Source organism: Trichosurus vulpecula, chromosome 2 (assembly GCF_011100635.1).
Source record: "Trichosurus vulpecula isolate mTriVul1 chromosome 2, mTriVul1.pri, whole genome shotgun sequence".
Lineage (NCBI taxonomy): Eukaryota > Metazoa > Chordata > Mammalia > Diprotodontia > Phalangeridae > Trichosurus > Trichosurus vulpecula.
This window is the reverse complement of record NC_050574.1, coordinates 308348741-308371769: the sequence shown is the minus strand read 5'-3', so window position 1 is coordinate 308371769 and position 23029 is coordinate 308348741. Positions and strand designations below refer to the sequence as shown.

Here is a 23029-nt window from a genome sequence, read left to right as displayed (position 1 = left end):
GTACATACACATACACACTGAATATTTTGTTTGGGCAGTAAAGAGCTGCCAGGGAAACCACAAAAGGCCTTATATAGGAGATGGATCTAGAAATAAGTTTTGAAAGAAAAGGCAGAAGTGAGGGGAATAAATTCAGGCAGAGAGAAATCTACAAAATGGAAAGTCTTGAGTGAGAATTAGCATGCAGCCCACAGCATTCATTTGGACCTGTAAGTTAGGGTTATAGTTGCCAAAAATCAGTCCAGTGACTTTTATCTCAAATTTCCATTAACATTTAACACTTCAATTTTCATAACTAAGGAAGCTTTTGATCTAGAGACCAAATCCATAATTCCAAGAGTCCATGTGGGATTTAGTAAGGCTTTTAAATGCATCCAAGGATAGACATCTAGTTTAGAAACTTTTTGAGGTCTTCCTATCAATGGCAGAATTTTAAAGGCTAGAAAGCAAAAAAGAATGTGTAGCTTTCCTCTTGCCAAATTTATTTTGGCCCAAAATATCACAGGAGAATTTTCTTCCATTTTAAGACTCAGACATTCCTTCTGTGGCTAAACCTTTGTCCTCAGGTCTGGGACAGAGCAAATCCTATCACTTCTTGTCAGATGCATCCCTGTAGATGGTCAGGGAAAGAACAGCAGACTCTCTCGAGAAAGGTGGTCAGATTAGCTGCTGAGCAATGAATGGAAGCTAAGTGTGTGCTTGCTGTGATAGGCAGGCAAGTCAATCCAGTCCTGTACTGGATGCATGTAAGAAGAATAGAAATAAACAATTCTTAATTGCCTACAGGCCTCTAAAGAAATTTTCTTAAGAGAAGAAATGAAGCAGTGAGAAGATTAAAGCATTATATTTGAATTGGAACAGGGTTATTCCAAAATGAAAACTGTTTATAACACTATTGATATTCTAGACACCCACTGCATCCATAAAATATCAGTACTGAAAGGACTTTGGAGTTCCAACTAATCTAAACCCTTTATTTTTCAAATGGGAAAGCCAAGACCCAGAGTGGTGAAGTGATTTATCCAAGGTCACACTGTGAGTTTATAGCCATCTAGACTGGACTCCAGAAATTGTTGCTCCCAGTTCAGTGATCTCTCTAACATGTAATAACATAAATCTTGCTTGAAAATAAAAAAAAATATTTGCTTTCTATAAATAAGAATATCTACCTAATATTTCTTTTTGACTGATACCAAGAGGGATGAACTACTAAGTCCTTAATACCTTAGGGAGAAAATATTTATCTCATCTCTTTTCCTACCTTCAGAAGGCAGTGGAAGTATGGTAGATGATAGGCTCCTTTCAAGAAAAAAGTTGGATGGAACAAAAAGTCATGGGAGAGAAGAGACAAAGGAAAGGGGGGAGGGAAGAGGGGGAGAAGGAGAGAGAGAGAGAGAGAGAGAGAGAGAGAGAGAGAGAGAGAGAGAGAGAGAGAGAGGATTATCTATGATCTATCTAGCTCTATATTTTCAAATGAGTATATGAACATGGCCAAGGGAAGGGACTCATGGGGAACGCAGAATGGTTATAGTGAAAAGAGCAGAAGGGAATCAGCACTCTGACTTCACATATGTCAGAGAAGAAGAGTGGCATGAGGTTTAGGAATGACTGAGTAGTCAAATATCTTTAAATAAGCAAGCCATCATAATCTAAATTACAAAATTCATGAAACATATTTAAACTGGATTCATTTTCAAACTCAATTTCCTTCTCATGTGAAAGGTAAGTTTGTTTGCAACTCAGCATTTCATCATTTTGGGTCACTGAAACTATGTTTTCAGTTTCCCTTCATTTTAAATAGTTTTATATCTAAGTTTGTGACTAATGATATACTTCTGAGTTGGTATTTTTAAGATCCAAATTATGAGGTTTCCATAAAATATACTTCCATATGTCACATATGTATAGAATATGAGAAAACTGAAAGGGACCTTAGAGACCATTTCATCTAATACCCTCCTTTCACAAATCAAGCAACTTAGTGCTAAAGAGACAAGATGATCTGTCCAAGATCAAACAGAACATGAGGAATAAAATGAAATTTCAAGGTTCTGAATCTAGTACTTTTTCTATTCATTCCAATTACTAAATATGCTCCTTTGAGCCAAGAATTGCTGTAGCCTTTGAATTAAAATAGCCACAACCCAACAAGTGATTTATTTGAATGTTGTTATTGTCAATAATTTTGTAATATGCCAATAAATAAAGACAAAATTATAAAGAATGGGAATATAAAAATTTTTAGAGTGAGCTTGTCAGTATACTGAGCTCAAAGAAATATCATATATCATTCAGAAGAATAAAGCATGAGGTGAACCTCACTTCTTATAAGTGATTATAATCAAATGACCTCAATCAAGGACATCTACCAGAGAGTCAGTGTGAGCAGCAGTTCAAAAATATTATCACTGATTGAGTGAGGAGAAAGATTTTAGAAAGCAGGGGAACCTTTTGAAGACTATCCACTACTATTTTTAAATGTGTTAGCAAAACAAAATTAGTCAAGAAAAATGGCTAGATCCTACATGGCAGCTGGATATTTTTTCTCCATAAAGAAAGCAAACAAGGAAAACATACGGAGTCCTTTGGATTGCAATATTTTTTAAGGTCTCTCTGAATGAAAAGCACCAATATTTGGCATTGCAGGTAGATAATAGAAAGACTGAAAACTCTGACCAGAGCTCCCTAGATCTATTGATAATTCATTGAATGATTAAGCATTTCTTAAGTAATCACAATAAGCAAAGAATTGCACTAGGTGCTAGAAAAAGATGCAAAAATTTGGATAAGATGTAGCTTCAACCCTCGTGGAAGTCAACAGGGTGAGAAGACACAAACACATATAGTTACAATACAAAATCTATAGGAAACCTTTCCCAGTACCCCTTAATAACAGTTCCTTTCCTTGGAAATTGAATCCAATTTATATGTAGTTGTTCGTATGTTGTCTCCCTCATTAGATTGTGAACTCCTTGAGGGCAGAGACATTTTTATCTTTGTTTCCCAAGTGATCAATGCATTGTATGACACATGGTAGGCTCTTAAAACACGCTTGTTGACCTGATTAAACGGCCTGAATTGAGAAACAATGCAAGAGGAAAGTAAGATGATGTCAAGACATAGTTAAAAAAAATACTACACAAAATGCAGAGTAGTACAATATTGGCCATGCACATAACAAGCTTTACACAGATGAGCTTAGAACCCACTATATAGTCAGTCAATGATATCTTCCCAGAGGAGATATGTTAAAAATAGGGTTTGAAAGAAGGAAAGAACATTAGCTCACTGGCTAGAAAGGAAGAAAACAAAATTATGTCACAATGAGAGGAAGGAAAAGTAAGCTGATGGAGGGAAGGTCACTGGTTAAAACAGGAGGATATGCTTTTGCGTAAGATTTGACGTATGGTTATAGGTTTTCTTATGTGTTTGGCTAACCATGTAAAATTAGCAGATATAAGAATCTCAGCACCTTCTATCTTCTGCTTTATTATCATTAAATATTTCAATCACCACAGTTGCGTTTAGCTTTGGATGTCATAAATTTTTTCAACGTCTTCACATTAATCCTCTTAAAAAAAATCCAGGGGTCCTCTAATTCTACACCATGCACAGGTGTTGTGTGCCATTCCCTGAAGGTAATTCAAGCTCTGGAATCTAAGATCAACCTGGTTACACTTAAAGAGGAGTAACTTCTTGCTAAGAGACTGAAATTAGATGACGCAATTTGAATCTGATTTCTTTATATTTGCATATTATTCAATCATTTTTCAGTTGTATCTGACTCTTCACAAACCCATTTGGGGTTTTGGCAAAGATACTAGAGTGGTTTGCCATTTCCTTCTCTAGCTCATTTTATAGACAGTAAATTGAGGCAAACAGGGTTATGTGACTTGCCCAGGGTTGTATTTCAACAACCCAGCTAGCAGCTATTATAGGGGTGAGAAACCAACACAAGCCCAACAACAAGAATGCTTCCAGCATAGGTTCTTTCGATCTGCTTTACTAAGGAAAGCAACGTTAAGGGGTTAACAAGCTTATTTAATCCAGCATACAAATATCACTCACTTAGTTCAGAGGAAAAAGCTAGCACCCTGAACCTCGGAGCAAATACAAACAAATTACAAACATCGGCAGACAGAACAAATACAATTCATAGTTACCGACATCTAGGTTCAGCCTGGGAGCTCATAATAAGGGCTGGCCTAGAGTCATGCACACCACCACTGCTGTGGGTTAAGAGCTCCGAAAAAGAGAAAGCCAATACTGGTTTTATATCTTTGTCAGGGTCAAGGGTGAGTCACACATGTGACTCACCCACGTGACCTGAAATCGTGACAAAGAGGAGACTTAAGCCCACGTGGTCTAAAAACCTCTGATGTCCCTAACATGCCACTCAAACCCATGTAAACTAGGCCCTCCCCTGAGGCAAGGAGGACACCAAGGACTCCCAATTTAATCAAGGAAACAAAGGCCAAACTCTTCAAGGGTACTTGGTTGAACTGAGTGCTAAGAGCCCACTTTGCTTACCAACACAGGTTGTTGTTGTGTTTGTCCTTTGTTTTTGAGGAGTACCATGGCATCAGGGAAATGTTGACACGACTTGCAGTTGACTTTGATTTGAGTGAGGGAGGGCTGTGCAAAGTCACCAGCCTCACGTTCTCCTCCAGAGCTTTCTGGATCCAGTGACCAGATATTCATCAGGATGACTGGAGATGGGCCAGAACGCAATGGGAGACCCTGGCACTTTTAAGCTAAGGCCAGGGTCACACAGTTAGTAACGGTCTAAGGCTAGATTTGAACTCAGGTCTTCCAGACTTCAAGCCCTGTATTCTATCCACTGTGCTACTTAACTGTCCTTTGCATAGCACCTTTTAAATAAAAGGATGCCAAAATCTCTTATCAACTAGAAATCATTTCTTGCCTTCATTTCACAGTTTACACACCTGAGCTAACATTACGAAGTGATAAATACCCCTCATTGAGGTTGGATTTGTAGTGATACATTCCATCTTGAAACTATCACAGCATTTAAATCAATGTCACACAGTTTCATATTTAATTGCTCTGTTATTTGTTTTTCCTGAAGCTTCCTTTTAGCTTCTCAAGTAGATGTAGGGTCCCTTGGAAACAAAGACTGTTCCTTGTACTACCTTGGGATATTCTATAATACATATCAAAGTACTGAGCACAGGGTAGGCACTCAACAAATGGTAGTTGGTGGGTAAATCCATCAAAAATGTCATGCTTAGAATTATGTGACCTGCACATATCTCATGAAACTCTGACTAGCCAGTTGTTTTGACCTAAAGACCTCTGTGGAGGTGATGGCTTGATTCTTCATGGATAATGAAAACTTAATTAAGCAAATATTGTATTAGGGAGGCTAAGTAGAGCAGTGGATAGAGTAGGGGGCTAGAGTCAGGCAGACTCATCTTCCTGAATTCAAATCTGGCCTCAGAAATTTATTAGCTGTGTGACCCTGGGCAAGCCACTTAACCCTGTTTACCTCACTTTCTTCATCTGTAAATTAAGAGGGAGAAAGAAATGGCAAACCACTCCTGTATCTTTGCTAAGAATACTCCAAATGGGGTCATGAAGAGTTGGACACAACTGAAAAACAACTAAAAAGGAAAAGGCAGGGCCATTAGCTTGGTGTTAAAGGAAATAGAAATTGCCTGAGGTACTTTGGACAAGTGATTAACCTCTCAATCCCTCATTTTCCTCATCTCTAAAATATAGGGGATTGTCCATGTTATTCATCTTCTGACTGTACTCTGGCACAATTTTTTTAGATGAATCATGAATCTTATAAATTAGACTTGCATTCACATGGATGAGTTTCCCATAAATTATATGGAACTAATATTTGCAACAAAATTTGCATGGGTGAATCTCTTGACTGGACTTTATTGTAGCATGCTGTGATTTGTCAGGGTAAAGAATAGTATTCTGCCATGAGGGAAAAAAATATAAACATTATTCTAGATGACCTCTATGTTCCTTCTGATTCTAAGCCTGATTATCTATAATAGGATTGGTCAGGCCAACAGTGTATAGTCTAAAACAACAGAACAGAAAACAAATTTCTGGCCCACATGGGTGTCACACTTTTCATGACCGACTATGTAACAATATGCTTCTACCACCTAACTTAAGTAGACAAAGGTTAAAAATATAGGAAAAAAAACATGACTCAAAGGTGAAGGAATGGAGAGAGGGAAGGAATGGGAGAGAGGGAGAGAAAGAGATAGGGAGAGGGAGAGAGGGAAAGTGAGAGGAAGAAGGAGAGGGAGAGAGGGATGGAGAGAGAGAGAGAGAGAGAGAGAGAGAGAGAGAGAGAGAGAGAGAGAGAGAGACAGACAGAGACAGACAGACAGACAGACAGAGACAGAGAGAGAGAATTATTTTTCGAATTAAAGAGATTGGACAATGTCTTTGCTCCTGACCAAAGCAGATTTATTCAAATAAACTCTCTTAAGAATGAAAGCCCAAGAGCAAAACAATAATGGAGCTTGCCCTTTCTCTCAACTCACCAAAATCCAGTCAAAGTCAGATTGATTCTTCAATTCCAAAGCAAAGCCACCAATAATCTAGTTTAGATTCTCATCAATGCCAGCCTGTGCTGTTTTAATAGTCTCCTCAATTCAACACATATTTATAAATATCTATTACATGTAAGCCATTGTATGAGAGATTTTAGCTGGTGAAGGTGGAAGAGGGAGGATATACTTACAATGTTATGTACAGAGTTCTTCCTCTATGCAAGAAGATCAGAAATTTATCTGTAAACTATAGTCTAGTCTTAGAAAGTTGCCTGTAGAATAGATAGGTTATATTATTTGCCCAGTGTCCCACGGACAGCATGAGTCAGAGGCTCAACTTAAACCTGTGTTTTCTGACTATGAGACCAGATCTCTATCAATGACCCCACGCTATGTCTTGGAAGCCAGGGATATAAAGATTTGTCTTTGACAATGACCAATCGCTACCCTCTAGAAACTTACACTGCATTGGAGAGATATAGCACGTAAAAAACTAGTACATAAGAATACATTTGATGGAGAAAAGTAACTATATCCTGGGAATTTAAGAGAATGCTTTGATGAAATAATACCTGATCTGAGCCTTGAAGAAGAAAAAAAGCTATTCTGAGAAGCAGAGATGAAGTTGTAGAGCATTTGAGATATGGAAGATACCCCATGCAAGTACATCAAGATGGGAGATAGAAAGGGGAACTAAGAAAACAGCTAGTATCCCATATTGGTTGATATGGAGAGTTCATGAAAGTGAGTATGAAGAAATAAGGTACGAAAGGAAGGGTGGAGGGTGATAATTTAATCTATAAGCATTGGAGAGCCAATGAAGATATTTTGAGCAAGGAAATGACAAAGGCAGATCTATACCTTAAAGGATAACTTTGTATATGTGTTTGTGGTGGTTTTGAGAAAGCAGAGAATAAAACCAGGAACGATGATCACACGGCAATTATGGTGACCCAGGGCAGAAATCATAGAATCACATGAACTATCATAGAAATTGGAAGGAATTTGAGAGGTCATCTAATTCAACTCCTTCACATTACTGTATCAATAAAGCAATAATAACAATGTAGATGATAATTGTCAAAATGCCCGTGTAGTTCTGTGTTGCAAAGTATGAGAGACTCTCCATAAAGAAGGTAGAAGTATAACATTTATTCAGACACCAGAGAACCATATCCTACAAGCCATTCATCCAATCTATCAGAGTAGTAAAACATTCCATACATAATACCACAACATGGAGCCTCTCCATCCCAAAACCTCTCAGACCCCCTGCTGGGGTCTCCCCCAAAACAAACTCATAGTACAGCTAAGTCAGCCTGTTCAGTTCTAACAATCATGAAGGAGGCCATTAGCAGCCATTAGCAGCTGTAACTGCTCTCTCCCTCTCTCTGCATTTCCTGTGACATAACCTCCTTTTCTTGTCAGGAAGCTCCTCCTACCACATGTGTTTTAGGCTTCCTGTGATGTAAACAGGTCACATGGCCTATTAATGGGTGGGAAAGATCATCAAATCTAAATTGCTACTACAATTACAAATGAGGAAAGTGAGGCTGAGAGAAGTTAAGTGCTTTGTCTAAGGTGGTGAGTGATAGAGAAAAGATTCACAGCTAGATCCTTTGGAAAACGGGCTAAAAAGGAGTGACTGCTCTGTAGGTATAATGAGCAGGATGCTTTCAGATACTGGTAGCAGAATGAACAACTTGACTTGGCAAACGTTGGGATATGAGGAATAAAGGAGACTAACAAGTCAAAAATAACTCTGGATTTAGAAAATAGGGAGACGAAGATGTTCTTAACAGAAATAAAGTATAGGAAAGAGAATGGTTTAGAAGAAATGATAATTATTTTTGCAAAATGTTGATTTTGAGTTTTCACCAGGTCATCCAAAAAAAACTATTAGTTCAGTAAAGGGTATTGGAGTTCATGGAAGGGCCAGGCCTGGAGTTAGGAAGACTTGAGTCCAAATCTAGCCTCAGACACTTATTAGCTATGTGGCTCTGAGCGAGTCATATGATCTTTGTTTGCCTCAGTTTCCTCATCTTTAAAATGGGGGTAATAATAGCACCTACATTTTAGGGTTGCTGAGGGTAAAAAGAGATGATTATTGTAAACTGCTTAGCATAATGCTTGTAATATATGTGTTATATAAATGGTAGTTCGTATTACTATTAAAAGTGTTAGATGTATGGACTTGGGGGTTATTGCCATTGAATTAATAATTCAACCCATGGGCTCTTACGAGTCTATCAAAAGAAAGTGAGAGAAAGTAATGTGAGGAAATAAGGAGGAAAAATTTGAAGGAAGTCCATGAAGAATGCTCACTCTAGGTGGGTAGGAGGTAAATGACGATAAAGTAAAGGAAACAGAAGAAGCAGACAGACAAGCAGGAGGACTGAGAATTAATTAAACCATGCACACCAAGGGAAAAAAGGATCCAGAGTGGAGGGGTGTTAAAGAGGGTCAAATGCTGCACAGTCTCAAGTTAGATGAGAAAAGAGAAAACCCTATCAAATTTAGTAATTAAGAGACTATAACATTAGAGATAAAATTTTTCAAAGCAGTGGGATTAGTGAAAAAGGGGAGATCCAGCCAAAATAATTTGGGACATCATGAGGAAGAACCAATTACAGTGATAATATTGAGACATAATGAAAATGAAGAGATATAAAAACAGAAAAAAATACAAATGGAGTCCCTACACACCTATAACCATAAAATCATAGATTTAAAGCTAAAACATATTTTAGAGACCACTTATTCCAACATCTTCATTTTATAAATGAGGAAATGTAGCACATGTTAGGTGCCAGACATTGTGTTAAGCTCTGGATATTCACAGCAAAAGAAAAAAAATACAAAACAGCTCTTGCCCTCAAAGAGTTTACATTTTTTGGATTTGCAACATAAGCTTTTAGGGGCACAGAGTCAACATTGAGTAACAGGGGCAAGCACCCAACTGAACTCTCCTAACATAGGAATTGGAAGGAACAACTTTAAAATAACTCCATGAATCAAATTTGGGGGTGGCAGAACAAACATACAGTCAGGGTGAGACATTTTTACCCTGAGACATTTTTTCCAGACTAAGGAAACCTAAGAGGTCAGCAAGTCTATGACACTGTAGTGGAGTTCTGTCCAAAGCCCATACATGCAAAGGTGGGAACAATGGCAGCAGCAGCCTCAGTAGCTCTCAGTCCAGAAAATGTCAGGGGGTCAGACAACTGGTCAGAAAGAGATAAAAGTGGACCTTTGCCGGCACTGAGCACAACTGATTAGCAATGCTATAGCACACATGTAATTCTGCATCCCAGTTCTAGGGTAGAGAGGAACAGTGGTGGTCAATCACAAAGGAACAAGGGCCCTGGTCACAATTCCAAGGTAAAGAGGAGGACCAGGTCACGGAGCTGTAGGGGATCAGAAGCTCTTCAATGGTAAAGACCAGAATGTAGACCAGAAGAGCAGTGACCACACCTCTCCTAAGATCATACCACCTTGGAAGCACCAAAAACTTGGAGACCCCCTTACCCCACCCCAAACTGGAGCACTAAAGCTTGAAGCTTGGGATAGCACCTCCCCAAGCCCAGGTGAGTAGAGCCCAACTTTGACATGAAGTTCAAAGTCAAGAAGTAGGCTTGAAAAATGAACAAACAACAGATTTGAACTCTGGAAGATGAGTCTTCCTAACTCTAGGCATGGCACTCTATTCATTGTGCACCTAAATAGCTTATAAGGATATGCTGCTGACTGTGCTTTCACTTTCTGACAAAAATGGCTTGGACTTTACTGAGTGACAAATAATGTATAGAAACCATCAGTCTCTACCATAAAAGTGATTCATTTAAAGTTTCACCAATGAAACTGCTTTATCAATCAGGATATAGCAAACTTTACATTGTATGAGAACAATCTATTGAATTTCCCAATGGGGAAAAAAGCGTTCATCTTATTGATTAGAAACAACAACAACAATATACCATATAATCTAGTTGGTATTCATTTCTAGTTAGTTCCAAAATGCCGACTGTGAGATGTGTGTCTTTGGGAAATGGGGAATATTATTGAAGTCATCTAGTTAGACGTATTGCAAAATATATCATTCATTTCATGATGATGGGGGTCAGATGTGGTTAATGAATTTGAAATAGAATGCATTACTCATACAAACAAATGATTACTAAGAGTCTTTCAGATTCAAAATGAGACAATTATATACTGGGAGTAGAAATCATTTGGGGAGGAAGAGGCCTGTGGTTTTGCAATCTTATCCATTAGCATATAATATGAATATTTTTTAAAAAATTGTTTTTAACATGCATGACTACTGTTCTTTAGAGTCAATACCATGGGACAGGACAAGCAATTCAGAAAGATTCCATTGCTCAAAACCCTTTGGGAACTTTGCTTTCAGAGAGGTTCAGCATCACACAAGCAAACTTGTTTCCTTACTTTGAAAAGCTGGCAAGTGCATGAGGGAATAAACTCATTCTGCCTGGCTGCAGAGGGCAGAACTAGGAGCCAGGAATTGAGGCTTTAGAGTAGATATTTAGCTTGGACATAAGGAGAAAACCAACAAGTCGTCTCCCCCTCCCCTTCCCCCTTTCCCTCTCCCCCTCCCCCCTTTCCCTCTCCCTCCTCCTCCTCCTCCTTCTTTTTCTCCTTCTTCTCCTTCTTCTTCATAGTGCTATCTCAAAAGTAGTATGGGCTGAACTTGGAAGGTAATAGCTCCCCCCTTCACAGGTATCCAGTTTGGGCTAGGTTACTTATGAGATTCAGACATGGTGCAGACTAGATGGTCTCTGAGGTAAAATACAATTCTGGGACTTTGATTTAGTCATGCTTTATTTTTATTGCACACAATGCTAGACATATTTGCTTATATGTGATACCGTGTGTGTGTGTGTGTGTGTGTAGTATAGTGCATATCATGATTATGAGAGAGTCTCAGAGAGGGATATAGATACAGAGAGAGAATCTTTCAGCTAGATCACACTCCTCATTCACCATGACTTTTGGCTGTTATATTTTTAAAAAAACTGGCCTTATAAGATGAAGATTTTCCACCACTGAAGATATTCATAAGAATGTGATATAGTCTCTGAAGGCAATTATGAATACTGACGTCTAAGAATGTTTTGAGAAGAAGCCATATCATAAAAACTACTACTAGTCAGTAAAATAACTGTTTTAAAAGGCATAAAACCTTACTTTGTTATGCAAGGTCTAGTGTTATTTGATTTTAAGCAGTCAAATCACATCTGATCTAAGACAACAGGAAATTATTTTAATAGAAATTCAGTGAGCAGAGTATGCTTTACTGATGGTCATGATGTTTTAAAAGACAATAAGGGTTTGAGCAGAGAAAGAAAAAAACAACTTGGTAGACTAATGTTTGGAATGCTGCATTCACTATCAGATGTTTTCACTGAGATGCTTTGTATTATGTAATGGATTTTCTTTTTTTCTCTTTTTTGGTTATGAGAAAGGCATCTATTATGAGACTATGGTGAAATAACAATGGTGAAAAAGCAAAAGTAAAAGCATTAATGATACTGCACAAAAATGAAGAAAAGGAAAAATATGGAACCCTTATTACATACAATTAGACATACTTCATCTCAAAAGATCAAACCTAGATGCAAATGTACATAAGTTAGATTGCAACTGCAACTACTAGACTGATTAGATTACCTACAAGCCTGAGAGCCAAATCTGCCAATTACTTTTGTGAGCTTTCTGAGCCAAGTGAATATCTGCCACTGTCTGGGCCAATGGCCAACAAAATATAAAATGATACTTACTACAGGTGTGATCTTTGGCCCACTAAACTGTTCAATAGGTAAGAGATTAATAAATGTTTGCTAGGTAAAGAAATAATGTTGTCAATATTGCCCCTACTGAAATGCAATTTCTTTCCTGATTCAGAAACCAGATAACTGCTAACAGAAATACTTCTTTACACCGTAAACTGCAAAACATTTTAAAATATTCAATTAATTCATAAAGTATCTGCTTTCAAATCTCTCCTCTATGATAGTAACATTTTTGGATCCTGTTCTTTGTGTTTCTCACTCTCACATTCTCCTGAGAAAATTTTCCTTGTTTAGAAATTGTAACAAATTTTCTCTATTAAAAACACCCAGAGATATTTCTTGCTCCTCCTTCCTGCAATCCCCTTATTCATGTACTTATTATTTATATTCTTTTCCTTTTGCTATCCAAAGTTCCTTACATCAGGACTCTACTTAGGCATGTCCCATTTTCCAAAAGATTTCTCACCCCTTCTCTCTTTTTTTTTTTCTCTCAACCACACTCTACTCAATCAAATTTGCCTTTCTTAACTCCTACCTCCTTAGAGTCCTGGTCTTTGCCAATAGAACAAATTAAGTTATGCTGAGGGTGTTAATGGCTAATAATACATTAATTCTGGGCTCCCCACAAGAAAACTAGAATTAAGCCAACTCTCTCTCTCTCTCTCTCTCTCTCTCTCTCTCTCTCTCTCTCTCTCTTTCTCTCTCTCTCCAGCTGAGAAAACCAAGGTCTGGAGAAGTTGACCTTTAAAGGTTACCAAGCTGGTAAATATCTGAAAGAGGATTCAAATTCAGGTCCTCCTAATTATGGGTCTACTATGTCACCTAAGCTGCATACTGGTAACATATACCAGTAGAACCTAAATCCATAACTGGGACATTATGAAGCTAATGCTAAATCCACCTTTCTGTAGTTGACTAAGATTTTCACTGTAGAAGGAAATAGTATCTCTTTCCCTATTTTATTTAGAGACCTCAACAGTTAATAGCTCCACTTTCCACCTGGTTATCTCAAGACTCCCAGGAAATGAAAAGTAGATATTCTTTCTAAAAAGTCTGGAGAAACATGACAATATCCACTCTTCCCAAAGAGCATCTTCATTCTTAATTTAATAGCTTAACCCAGAGGAAGGAATGATATTAGCATATCAGGCATCTTATAAAGGGACCTAATTTTGAGGAAAGGGAACCTCCTTAGGATATTCCTAAATCATACCATGTGGACAGCCACTGGTTCTGCCTATGTGTTGAAAATAACACTCTCTGGGGGCAGAGCCAAGATGGCAGCTGGACAGCAGGGACTTGTTTAAGCTCTCCCCCAAATCCCTCTGAACACCTGTAAAAAATGTCTCTCAACACATTCCAGAATTGCAGAACCCACAAAACAGCAGAAGGAAACAGGTCTCCAGCCCAGGAGAGCCTGGATGGTCACCGGGAAGGGTCTATTGCACGGTGCTGAGAGCAGAAGGCAGCCCAGCATGGGCCACACTGGAACAGAACAGACCCAGAATCAGCCAGCTGGAACAGGCTATGGGGCCATGAAACAGTGAGCTGTGGCAAATACCAGATTTCTCAACCCACAAACACCAAAGAACAGGTTAGGGGGAAACTGTGGGATTGAGTTCAGAGCAGTCCTGCTGCCAGCTCTGGGGATGGAGGAGGTGGTGCAGCAGTGGCAGTAGAAGCAGCAGGAAGCTCCTCAGGCTGCTTCCAGAACTCCAGCATCAGCTGCTTCACGAGTCCCTGGCTCACATTGTGGGAGGAATGTAGCAGTAGATCAGAGTGGGAGTGCAAGGAGTGCTTTGTGGCAACAAAGGCAGATTCTCTTGCTGTGCCCTGCTTGGATCTGTATTGTGGTCCTGGTTGGCAGTTCTTGGGGGAAGAGGGACACTTCTGGCACAGAGCCTGGGGTGACAGTAGCTCTGAAAACAGCAGTGCTTGGACCCTAAAGCTTGGGACAAAGTACTCTCTACTCTACAAGCAGTCATATCCTGACAGAAAGCTCAAGGGTCAGGTAGTTGACTGGGAACATGAACAGGCAGGAAAAACAAACTCAGACTCAAACTCAGACTCAAACTCAAACTCTAGATTCCTTTTTTGGTGACAAAGAAGATCAAAACACACAGCCAGAAGAAGTCAACAAAGTCAAAGAGCCTACATCAAAAGCCTCCAAGAAAAACATGAATTGGGCTCAGGCCATGGAAGAGCTCAAAAAGGATTTGGAAAATCAAGTAAGAGAAGTAGAGGAAAAATTGGGAAAAGAAATGAGAGTGATGTAAGAAAACCATGATAAACAAGTCAATGACTTGCTAAAGGAGACCCTAAAAAAAAATACTGAAGAAAGTAACACCTTAAAAAATAGACTAACCCAAATGTCAAAAGAGCTTCAAAAAGCCAATGAGGAGAAGAATGCCTTGAAAGGCAGAATTAGCCAAATGGAAAAGGAGGTCCAAAAGACCACTGAAGAAAATAGCACCTTAAAAATTAGATTGGGGCAAGTGGAAGCTAGTGACTTTAAGAGAACTCAAGATAGAGGGCAGAGCCAGGATGGTAGCTGGAAAGCAGGGACTAGCATGAGCTCCCCGCCGAGTCCTTCCAAAAACCTATAAAAAATGGCTCTGAACCAATTCTAAAACTGTAGAACCCACAAAACAGCAGAGGGAAGAAGGGCTTCAGCCCAGGACAGCCTGGATGGTCTCTGGGTGAGGTCTATCCCACACAGAGCTGGGAGCAGAGTGGAGCGGAGCGGAGCAGAGCCCAGCATGAGCGGCGTGGACCTACCAGACTAGGAGCCAGGCAGAGGGTGCCCTAGTGCCTTGAATCAGTGAGCTGCAGCAGTTACCAGACTTCTCAACCCACAAACACCAAAGACAACAGAGAAGGTTAGTGGGAAAAGCTGCTGGAGTGGAAGGAGTTCCTGGTTCGGCTACTGCCCTGGGGGCAGCAGAGGTGGGGCAGCTACAGAACTACAGCTGCAGTTGCTTTCAGCCCCAGGCCCAACTGGCAGGAGGAATTAAGTGGCGGATCACAGCAGGAGTGAAGAGCCTGCTGAAGATTTAAGTCCAGTCTGTGTTGGGGGTTCTTAGGGAAGGAGGAGTACTGGTGTGGCAGAGCTGGTGCATCCCCCCAAGCATGGAACATAAAACTCTTTAGTCTACAAACAGTCATACCCCACCGAAAAACTCAAGGGTCAAGTTAGTTGGCTGGGAATATGGCCAGGCAGCAAAAACGCACCCAGATTCAATCTCAGACTTTGGATTCTTTCTTTGGTGACAAAGAAGACCAAAACATACAGACAGAATAAGTTAACAAAGTCAAAGAGCCTACAACAAAAGCCTCCAAAAAAAACATGAACTGGTCTCAGGCCATGGAAGAGCTCAAAAAGGATTTGGAAAAGCAAGTTAGACAAGTAGAGGAAAAATTGGGAAAAGAAATGAGAAGGATGTGAGAAAACCATGAAAAACAAGTCAATCACTTGCTAAAGGAGACCCAAAAAAATACTGAAAAATACACTGAAGAAAACAACACCTTAAAAAATGGACTAACTCAAATGGCAAAAGAGCTCCAAAAAGCCAATGAGGAGAAGAATGCCTTGAAAGGCAGAATTACCCAAATGGAAAAGGAGGTCCAAAAGACCACTGAAGAAAATAATACCTTAAAAATTAGACTGGAGCAAGTAGAAGCTAGTGACTTTATGAGAAATCAAGATATTATAAAACAGAACCAAAGGAATGAAAAAGTGGAAAACAATGTGAAATATCTCATTCGAAAAACCACTGACCTGGAAAATAGATGCAGGAGAGATAATTTAAAAATTATTGGACTACCTGAAAGCCATCATCAAAAAAAGAGCCTAGATATCATCTTTCAAGAAATTATCAAGGAGAACTGCCCTGATATTCTAGAGCCACAGGGCAAAATAGAAATTGAAAGAATCCATCAATCGCCTCCTCAAATAGATCCCAAAAAGAAATCTCCTAGGAATATTGTTGCCAAATTCAAGAGCTCCCAGATCAAGGAGAAAATACTGCAAGCAGCCAGAAAGAAACACTTTGAGTATTGTGGAAACATAATTAGAATAACTCAAGATCTGGCAGCTTCTACATTAAGAGATCGAAGGGCTGGGAATACAATATTTCGGAGGTCAATGGAGCTAGTATTAAAACCAAAAATCATCTACCCAGCAAAACTGAGTATCTTGCTCCAAGGCAAAATATGGACTTTCAATAAAATAGAGGCCTTTCAAGCTTTCTCAGTGAAAAGACCAGAGCTGAATAGAAAATTTGACATTCAAACACAAGAATCAAGAGAAGCATGAAAAGGTAATCAAGAAAAAGAACAAGCAAAAGAAACTGCAAGGGACTTACTAAAGTTGAAGTGTTTTGTTTACATTCCTACATGGAAAGATGATGTGTATGATTCATGAGACCTCAGTATTAGGGTAGCTGATGGGAATATGCATATATATGTATATATGTGTATATATATATATATATGCTTATGTATATATATAAGTGAATGTGTATGTATGTATATCTGTATGTGTATATATATATATATGTGTATATATATATATATATATATATGTAGAGAGAGAGAGAGAGAGAGAGAGAGAGAGAGAGAGAGAGAGAACGGGCACAGGGTGAATTGAAGATGAAGGGAAGATATCTAAAAAAAAATCAAATTAAGGGATGAGAGAGGAACATATTGAGAGAGGGAGATAGGGAGAGATAGAATGGGGTGGATTATCTCGCATTAAGGTGGCAAGAGGAAGCAGTTCTGTGGGAGGAGGGGAGAGGGAAGTTGAGGGTGGAATGAGTGAATTTTGCTCTCATCAGATTTGGCCTGAGGAGGGAATACCATACATACTCAATTGGGTATCTTACCCCACAGGAAAGAAGAGGGAAGAAGATAAAAAAAAGGGGGGATGATGGAGGGGAGGGCAGATGGGGGTGGAGGTAATCAAAAACAAACACTTTCAAAAGGGGACAGGGTCTAGGGAGAAAATTCAATAAAGGAGAATGGGTTGGGAAGGAGTAAAATATAGTTAGTCTTTCACAACATGAGTATTGTGGAAGGGTTATACATAATGATACACATGTGGCCTATGTTGAATTGCTTGACTTCTTATGGAGGGTGGGTGGGAAGGGAAGAGGGGAGAGAATTTGGAACTCAAAGTTTTAAAAACAGATGCTCAAAAACAAAAAAAAAAGTTTTTGCATGCAACTAGAAAATAAGATACACAGGCAATGGGGCATAGAAATTTATCTTGCCCTACAAGATAGGAAGGGAAAAGGGGATGGGAGGGGAGTGGGGTGACAGAAGGGAGGGCTGACTGGGGAATGGGGCAACCAGAATATATGCCATCTTGGAGTGGGGGGGAGGGTAGAAATGGGGAGAAAATTTGTAATTCAAACTCTTGTGAAAACCAATGCTGAAAACTAAATATATTAAATAAATAGATAAATTTTAAAACAAAAGAGAAATCAAGATACTATAAAACAGAACCAAAGCAATGAAAAAATGGAAGACAATGTGAAATATCTCATTGGAAAACCACTGACCTGGAGAATAGATCTGGGAAAGGTAATTTAAAAATTATTAGACTATCTGAAAGCCATGATCAAAAAAGAGCCTAGACATCATCTTTCCCGAAATTATCCAGGAAAACTGCCCTGATATCCTAGAACCAGAGATTAAAATACAAATTGCAAGAATCCACCAATTGCCTCTTGAAAAAGATCCCAAAAAGAAAACTAGGAATAATGTTGCCAAATTCCAGAGTTTCCAGGTCAAGGAGAAAATACTGAAAGCAGCCAGAAAGAAACAATTTGAGTATTGTGGAAACATAATTAGGATAACCCAAGATCTAGTAGCTTCTACATTAAGGGATCGAAGGTTTGGAATATGATATTCCAGATATCAAAGGAGGTAGGACTAAAACCAAAAATCACCCACCCAGCAAAACAGAGTATAATGCTCCAAGGCAAAATATGGATTTTCAATAAAATAGAGGACTTTCAAGCTTTCTCAATGAAAAGAACAGAGCTGAATAGAAAATTTGACTTTCAAATACAAGAACCAAGAGAAGCATGAAAAGGTAAACAAAAAAGAGAATTCATGTGGGACTTACTAAAGTTTAACTGTTATGTTTACATTCTTACACGGGTGAGAGAGGGAAAGGCTGATTGGCAAACGAGGCAACCAGAATATATGCCATCTTGGAATAGGGGGAGGGTAGAAATGGGGAGAAAATTCATAACTCAAAATCTTGTGGAAATCAATGTTGAAAACTAAAATATTAAATAAAAAAATAAATTAAAGAAAAGAACATTCTTTGTGTTTCAACAGTATAAATTTTATAGAAACAAAAAGGTTCAGAAATCAAACCAACTAACTAGCAAAGTAACATAAAACTATAGAACCAAGCTATTTAAAATCGGGCAGGCAAGACAGTGACCTACCTGTGACTTTGCCCAATGTGAGAGACCTTACAGCCCGGAAGTCAACCTCTGAGGAGAAGTTATACCTGTATTTAGGATGTTGGTCCACCTGTAAGAGTGTAGCAAGCAAAACTTAATTAGTGGAAGGACAGATAAAGGGTACAGAAGACCCCAGGTTGAAAATGTCTTAGAAAAGCAGAGAGCTCCTGGCCCTCTCTGGGATTGTCTCTCTTAGGGAGTTTAATAGAAAGGTCTGACTAATTTTGCCCAGGTGTAGATGAAATTCCCCTTTTATTTCCTCTTTAAGAACAAGGGGATTTTCAGGCAGGCTTTTTCCCTGGGAAGTTCTGTAATACATTTGACAGGTATTTATCCCCCCACAGAGACTTTCTCACTGCATTTATTGCCCTGAATGCCACAAACAAACAAACAAATGAAGTCTTCCCAGGAAGGTGCTGTGCAGGATTAGCATTGAAGAGGGAACAGAACAGGATTTTCCCTTGCCTCTCATTTTTCATTTCCTTACTCTCTGTCCTCACCGACCAGCTCCCTCTGTATTTAACACACAGCACAGCAGAGTTATCTCCAGCTAAGAGACTGTAGGCGGCTTCTGTTGTAAGGGGCTGTGCCTTTTCAAAAAGACTCCGATTCAGCCCACTGGCATAAAGACCCATGGTCCCTTTTAGCCACACAGATTCTTGCTAACACAGTGTTAGAAAGTTTCAAAGACAATAGAATTTTATTTTTGCTTTTTAAGAGTACAAAACCAAATCTGCTGCTGTTGTTTTTGTTGTTGCTGCTGCTGCTGTTTGATCTGGCCAATGAGATCAGATTCAAAACAGGTTCAAAACCTGTCTCTGACATTTACTATGTGAGTGACTTTGACCTCATCACTTAACCTTCCTGAGAGTCTGTTTCTTTAACTATAGGATGTGGGGAAAATAAGATAATATCTAAGTAATATCTAAGGGTAATATCTAAGTTTCCCTCTAGTTCTAGATCTATTATCTTATGATTTTTGATTTCATTTGTATAAGGAATTTCCAGCAAGGAAACTTCATCTTCCAGTGCCAATCAGTAACTGTTCTACATCTTAGAGTCAGAGAGCTGACTGATATATTGGGAGGCAGGTCCAGTCAGCATATGGCAGCGATAGGGCCAGGGGTATGCTGGCATGCTTAACAATTGACTCTAACATACACACACACACACAGAGCATGACATACTTTTAAGTTTAATCTACAATATTAAAATTTCCACCATCACTTTCTTATGTCTAGATGATCAAAAGCACAATAAATTAAGCCCTGATTTGTAAACTTTGCTCATTTTCAAGGTGTAAATTCTCACACTGAAAATTTAATAAATGACTCTTAAACACTAGTTTGAGCTGGCTGCAGCATACCTTTAGACAGGAGTTGAGTCGCTTATTAATAATAACAGCATATTTCTTATATTGCTTAACAAATATTTCAAATACATTAGGTCACGTCAGTCTCATAACAGCCCTAGAAGATAGGCAGTATGGGTGTTATGTTGTCTATTTTATAGATGAAACAAACTAAAACATAGAAAAGGTAAGTAACTTAAGGTCACACAACTGATAAAGAAGAATAGACCTTCTATTCCCTAGTATAATGCTCTTTCTTTTAATCCTCATTGGGCCTTAAGTACATGCAAAAGCTATGGAAATTCTGTATTTTTAGACTAGACCTTTCAGAATCCTCTATTCTACTTAGGCAAGTTTTATGTCCCTTTAGAAAAGCATCCCCATATCCACACATATATGCCTGTTGCTCCTTTCTGAACTGATTTCCCTCTTTGCCTTATCTTTAGCCAAATCCTCCTCATCTTTCAATGTTCAGCTATCTTAAATAGCATTCATTCTGAATTCTAAGTCACCAGAGATCATTAGTCCCAATTTCTCATTATACAAACAAAGTAGAAAGGACTCATATACATGATGTGACTTGCCTAGGTCACACGGCTAGTTATACCACAGAGTAAAGCTATATTGTTTTCTGACAATTCTGACAATAAAAACTGTCAGTCTTCTGACTTCTAGAGCAGAGTTTGTGCCCCTACAACTCACTGCTTATTTCCAGTTGTTTCTCCAAGAAATCCTTACTAGGAGCTCAATATCCTCTTGATCTTATTGCTCTTAGAGCTACTGTACCACTTAGTTATCATGTTACTAATTATTATCCTTCAGTTCAATTTTTCCATCTCTTTCTTGTTTCCCCAGCTATATCTCAACTACAGTCTCTTTAAAGATATAATTCACAAGTGATTTGTGGTTGTGCTGAAAGAATAAGATTTGTAGCTGAAATATGTTCATAGAAATTGCCATTCAGTCACTTAGTAGTCATATGGCTAGGGCAAGTCAATTAACTTCATTGAGTCTCAATATTCTCACCTGGGAAATGGGGAGACTGATATTTATACTACCTATAGCACAGGGTTGTGATAAAACTGCTTTGTAAAACATAACATCTTCCATAAATATGTATAGATGAGAACTATTATTATTCACCAGAGCATCAAGCATAGGTCTGGCCTCACAGCAGTATTCAATAAATACTTGTCTATGGATTGATCGGTTGAAGATGCCACATCTGACGTGTGGATGAGTATTGACGGCTTAGAGATTTTTTTTTCCTCTGTTTTCATTATGCCAGGCTTCTGTCTGAAAGCCTTCAATGGCACCCTTGACTATATGATAAAATACAAACCCCTCAGCCCGGCATGCAAAATTCTACATAATCAGCTTCCAAATTACTTTTCTTGCCTAAACATAAATTATTTCCTTATATAGATCCTCCAGCAAAACTAGAATGGACTATTGAACAAACCTGGACCTTTTTTTTTTACCCTCAGTATTTTTGCTAATACCCTTCTCAGAATATATACCCTCCCACTTGCCCTAAAACTGCTTAAATTCTAGGTATCTGTCAAATCTCAATTTCCCTTAGCCCCCTCCTCCATTAATAGTTTCCAGCCCTCAGTTATCTCTCTGTCTTAAAACCATTAAGTCTTGAGCTTAAAGAAAGTCACAGGAGACACATTAGTATACTGCACATAGTTGACAATTAACTGTCTGTTGAATTGAGTTTCAGGATTAGTATGGTATCATGGACATACTAATGAATTCAGAGTTGAGTGAAAGATACTGAATTGACTTAATAAACATAAAATATGGTCCAAAAAAGTTAATAAAGATGAATTTGAATTCTAGTTTTGCTATTTACAACCCATGCTGCCTTCTATAATATGCTTCAGAACTCTGGGCCTCAGTTTCCTCATTTGTAAAATAGGAGAGTTGGACTTGATCCATTAGGTTTCTTCCAACTTTAAATCCAATGATTGTAGAGATCATCTAATCTTAGATGAACAGAATCATAGATTTAATGTTAGAAGGAATGTTAAAGACCAATTTACTGTAGTCTAGCCAGCTCACTTGAGAGATAAGGAAAGTGGGGAACAGAAATTCAAGGTCACAACCCAAAGTCTGATTCCAAATCTAGGATCCTTTCTACTCTATGAGAGGGATGACAATAACTGCCTCAACCTAACAGCTTCATTTTATGGATTTAAAAAAAAATAAGCCCTGAGAGGTTAGTACTCTCCCTACTGGCAAAGACATTATTAGGACTCAAAAGAACTTCTGATTCCAAGCCTAATGTTCATTTCACTTTGCCAAATTGTAAACAATGACTTCATAGAGAAAGCTTCCTGTTTGAATAACTGACTGATACCTGTAAACCATATGGCTATGGGAAGTTACTTAACTTATTTGTGTCTCACAACAGTACTGTGAGATAGATAAATGGCATATTCCATTTTACAGATATTGAAACTAAGACTCAGAATAGATAAGTGATTTACCCAAGTTATATTCTTCTGCTTCCCTGTGACTCATAATCTCTGACCCTTTCCTACCACTGAAAGCTTCCCCCTCTTCTCTCTCTTTGCCTACTTCCTAGTAAAGAGATTTTCCTCTTTGTGCCACTTTATTCTTCTGTCCTCTTCCCTAACTGGCTTAATTATTACATATTCCACAACACACACACACAGGTATACGATGTATACAGGATGCAGGGGCTACAAAGACTTAAGTTTTGGGTGAGTAGTGAGGACAATATGTGTAGCTCTGAAGATAGGGTGAAAGTCTCCTTGCTCAGGCAGTATCACTATTCCTTTCTCCTCCCAAAATTCTGTTTTCTACTAATAA

At 38.6% G+C, this 23029-nt stretch overlaps 1 protein-coding gene across 1 annotated transcript in view; it reads right to left on the bottom strand.

Moving 5' to 3' along the window:
* Positions 1 to 23029, bottom strand: part of LOC118837074 (contactin-associated protein-like 5) — a 213989-nt gene that overhangs the window by 51533 nt on the left and 139427 nt on the right. The window contains exon 9 of the mRNA XM_036744078.1: positions 18820 to 18907. Coding sequence (XP_036599973.1) covers positions 18820 to 18907 — 88 coding nt within the window. The remainder of the gene's footprint in view (positions 1 to 18819; positions 18908 to 23029) is intronic.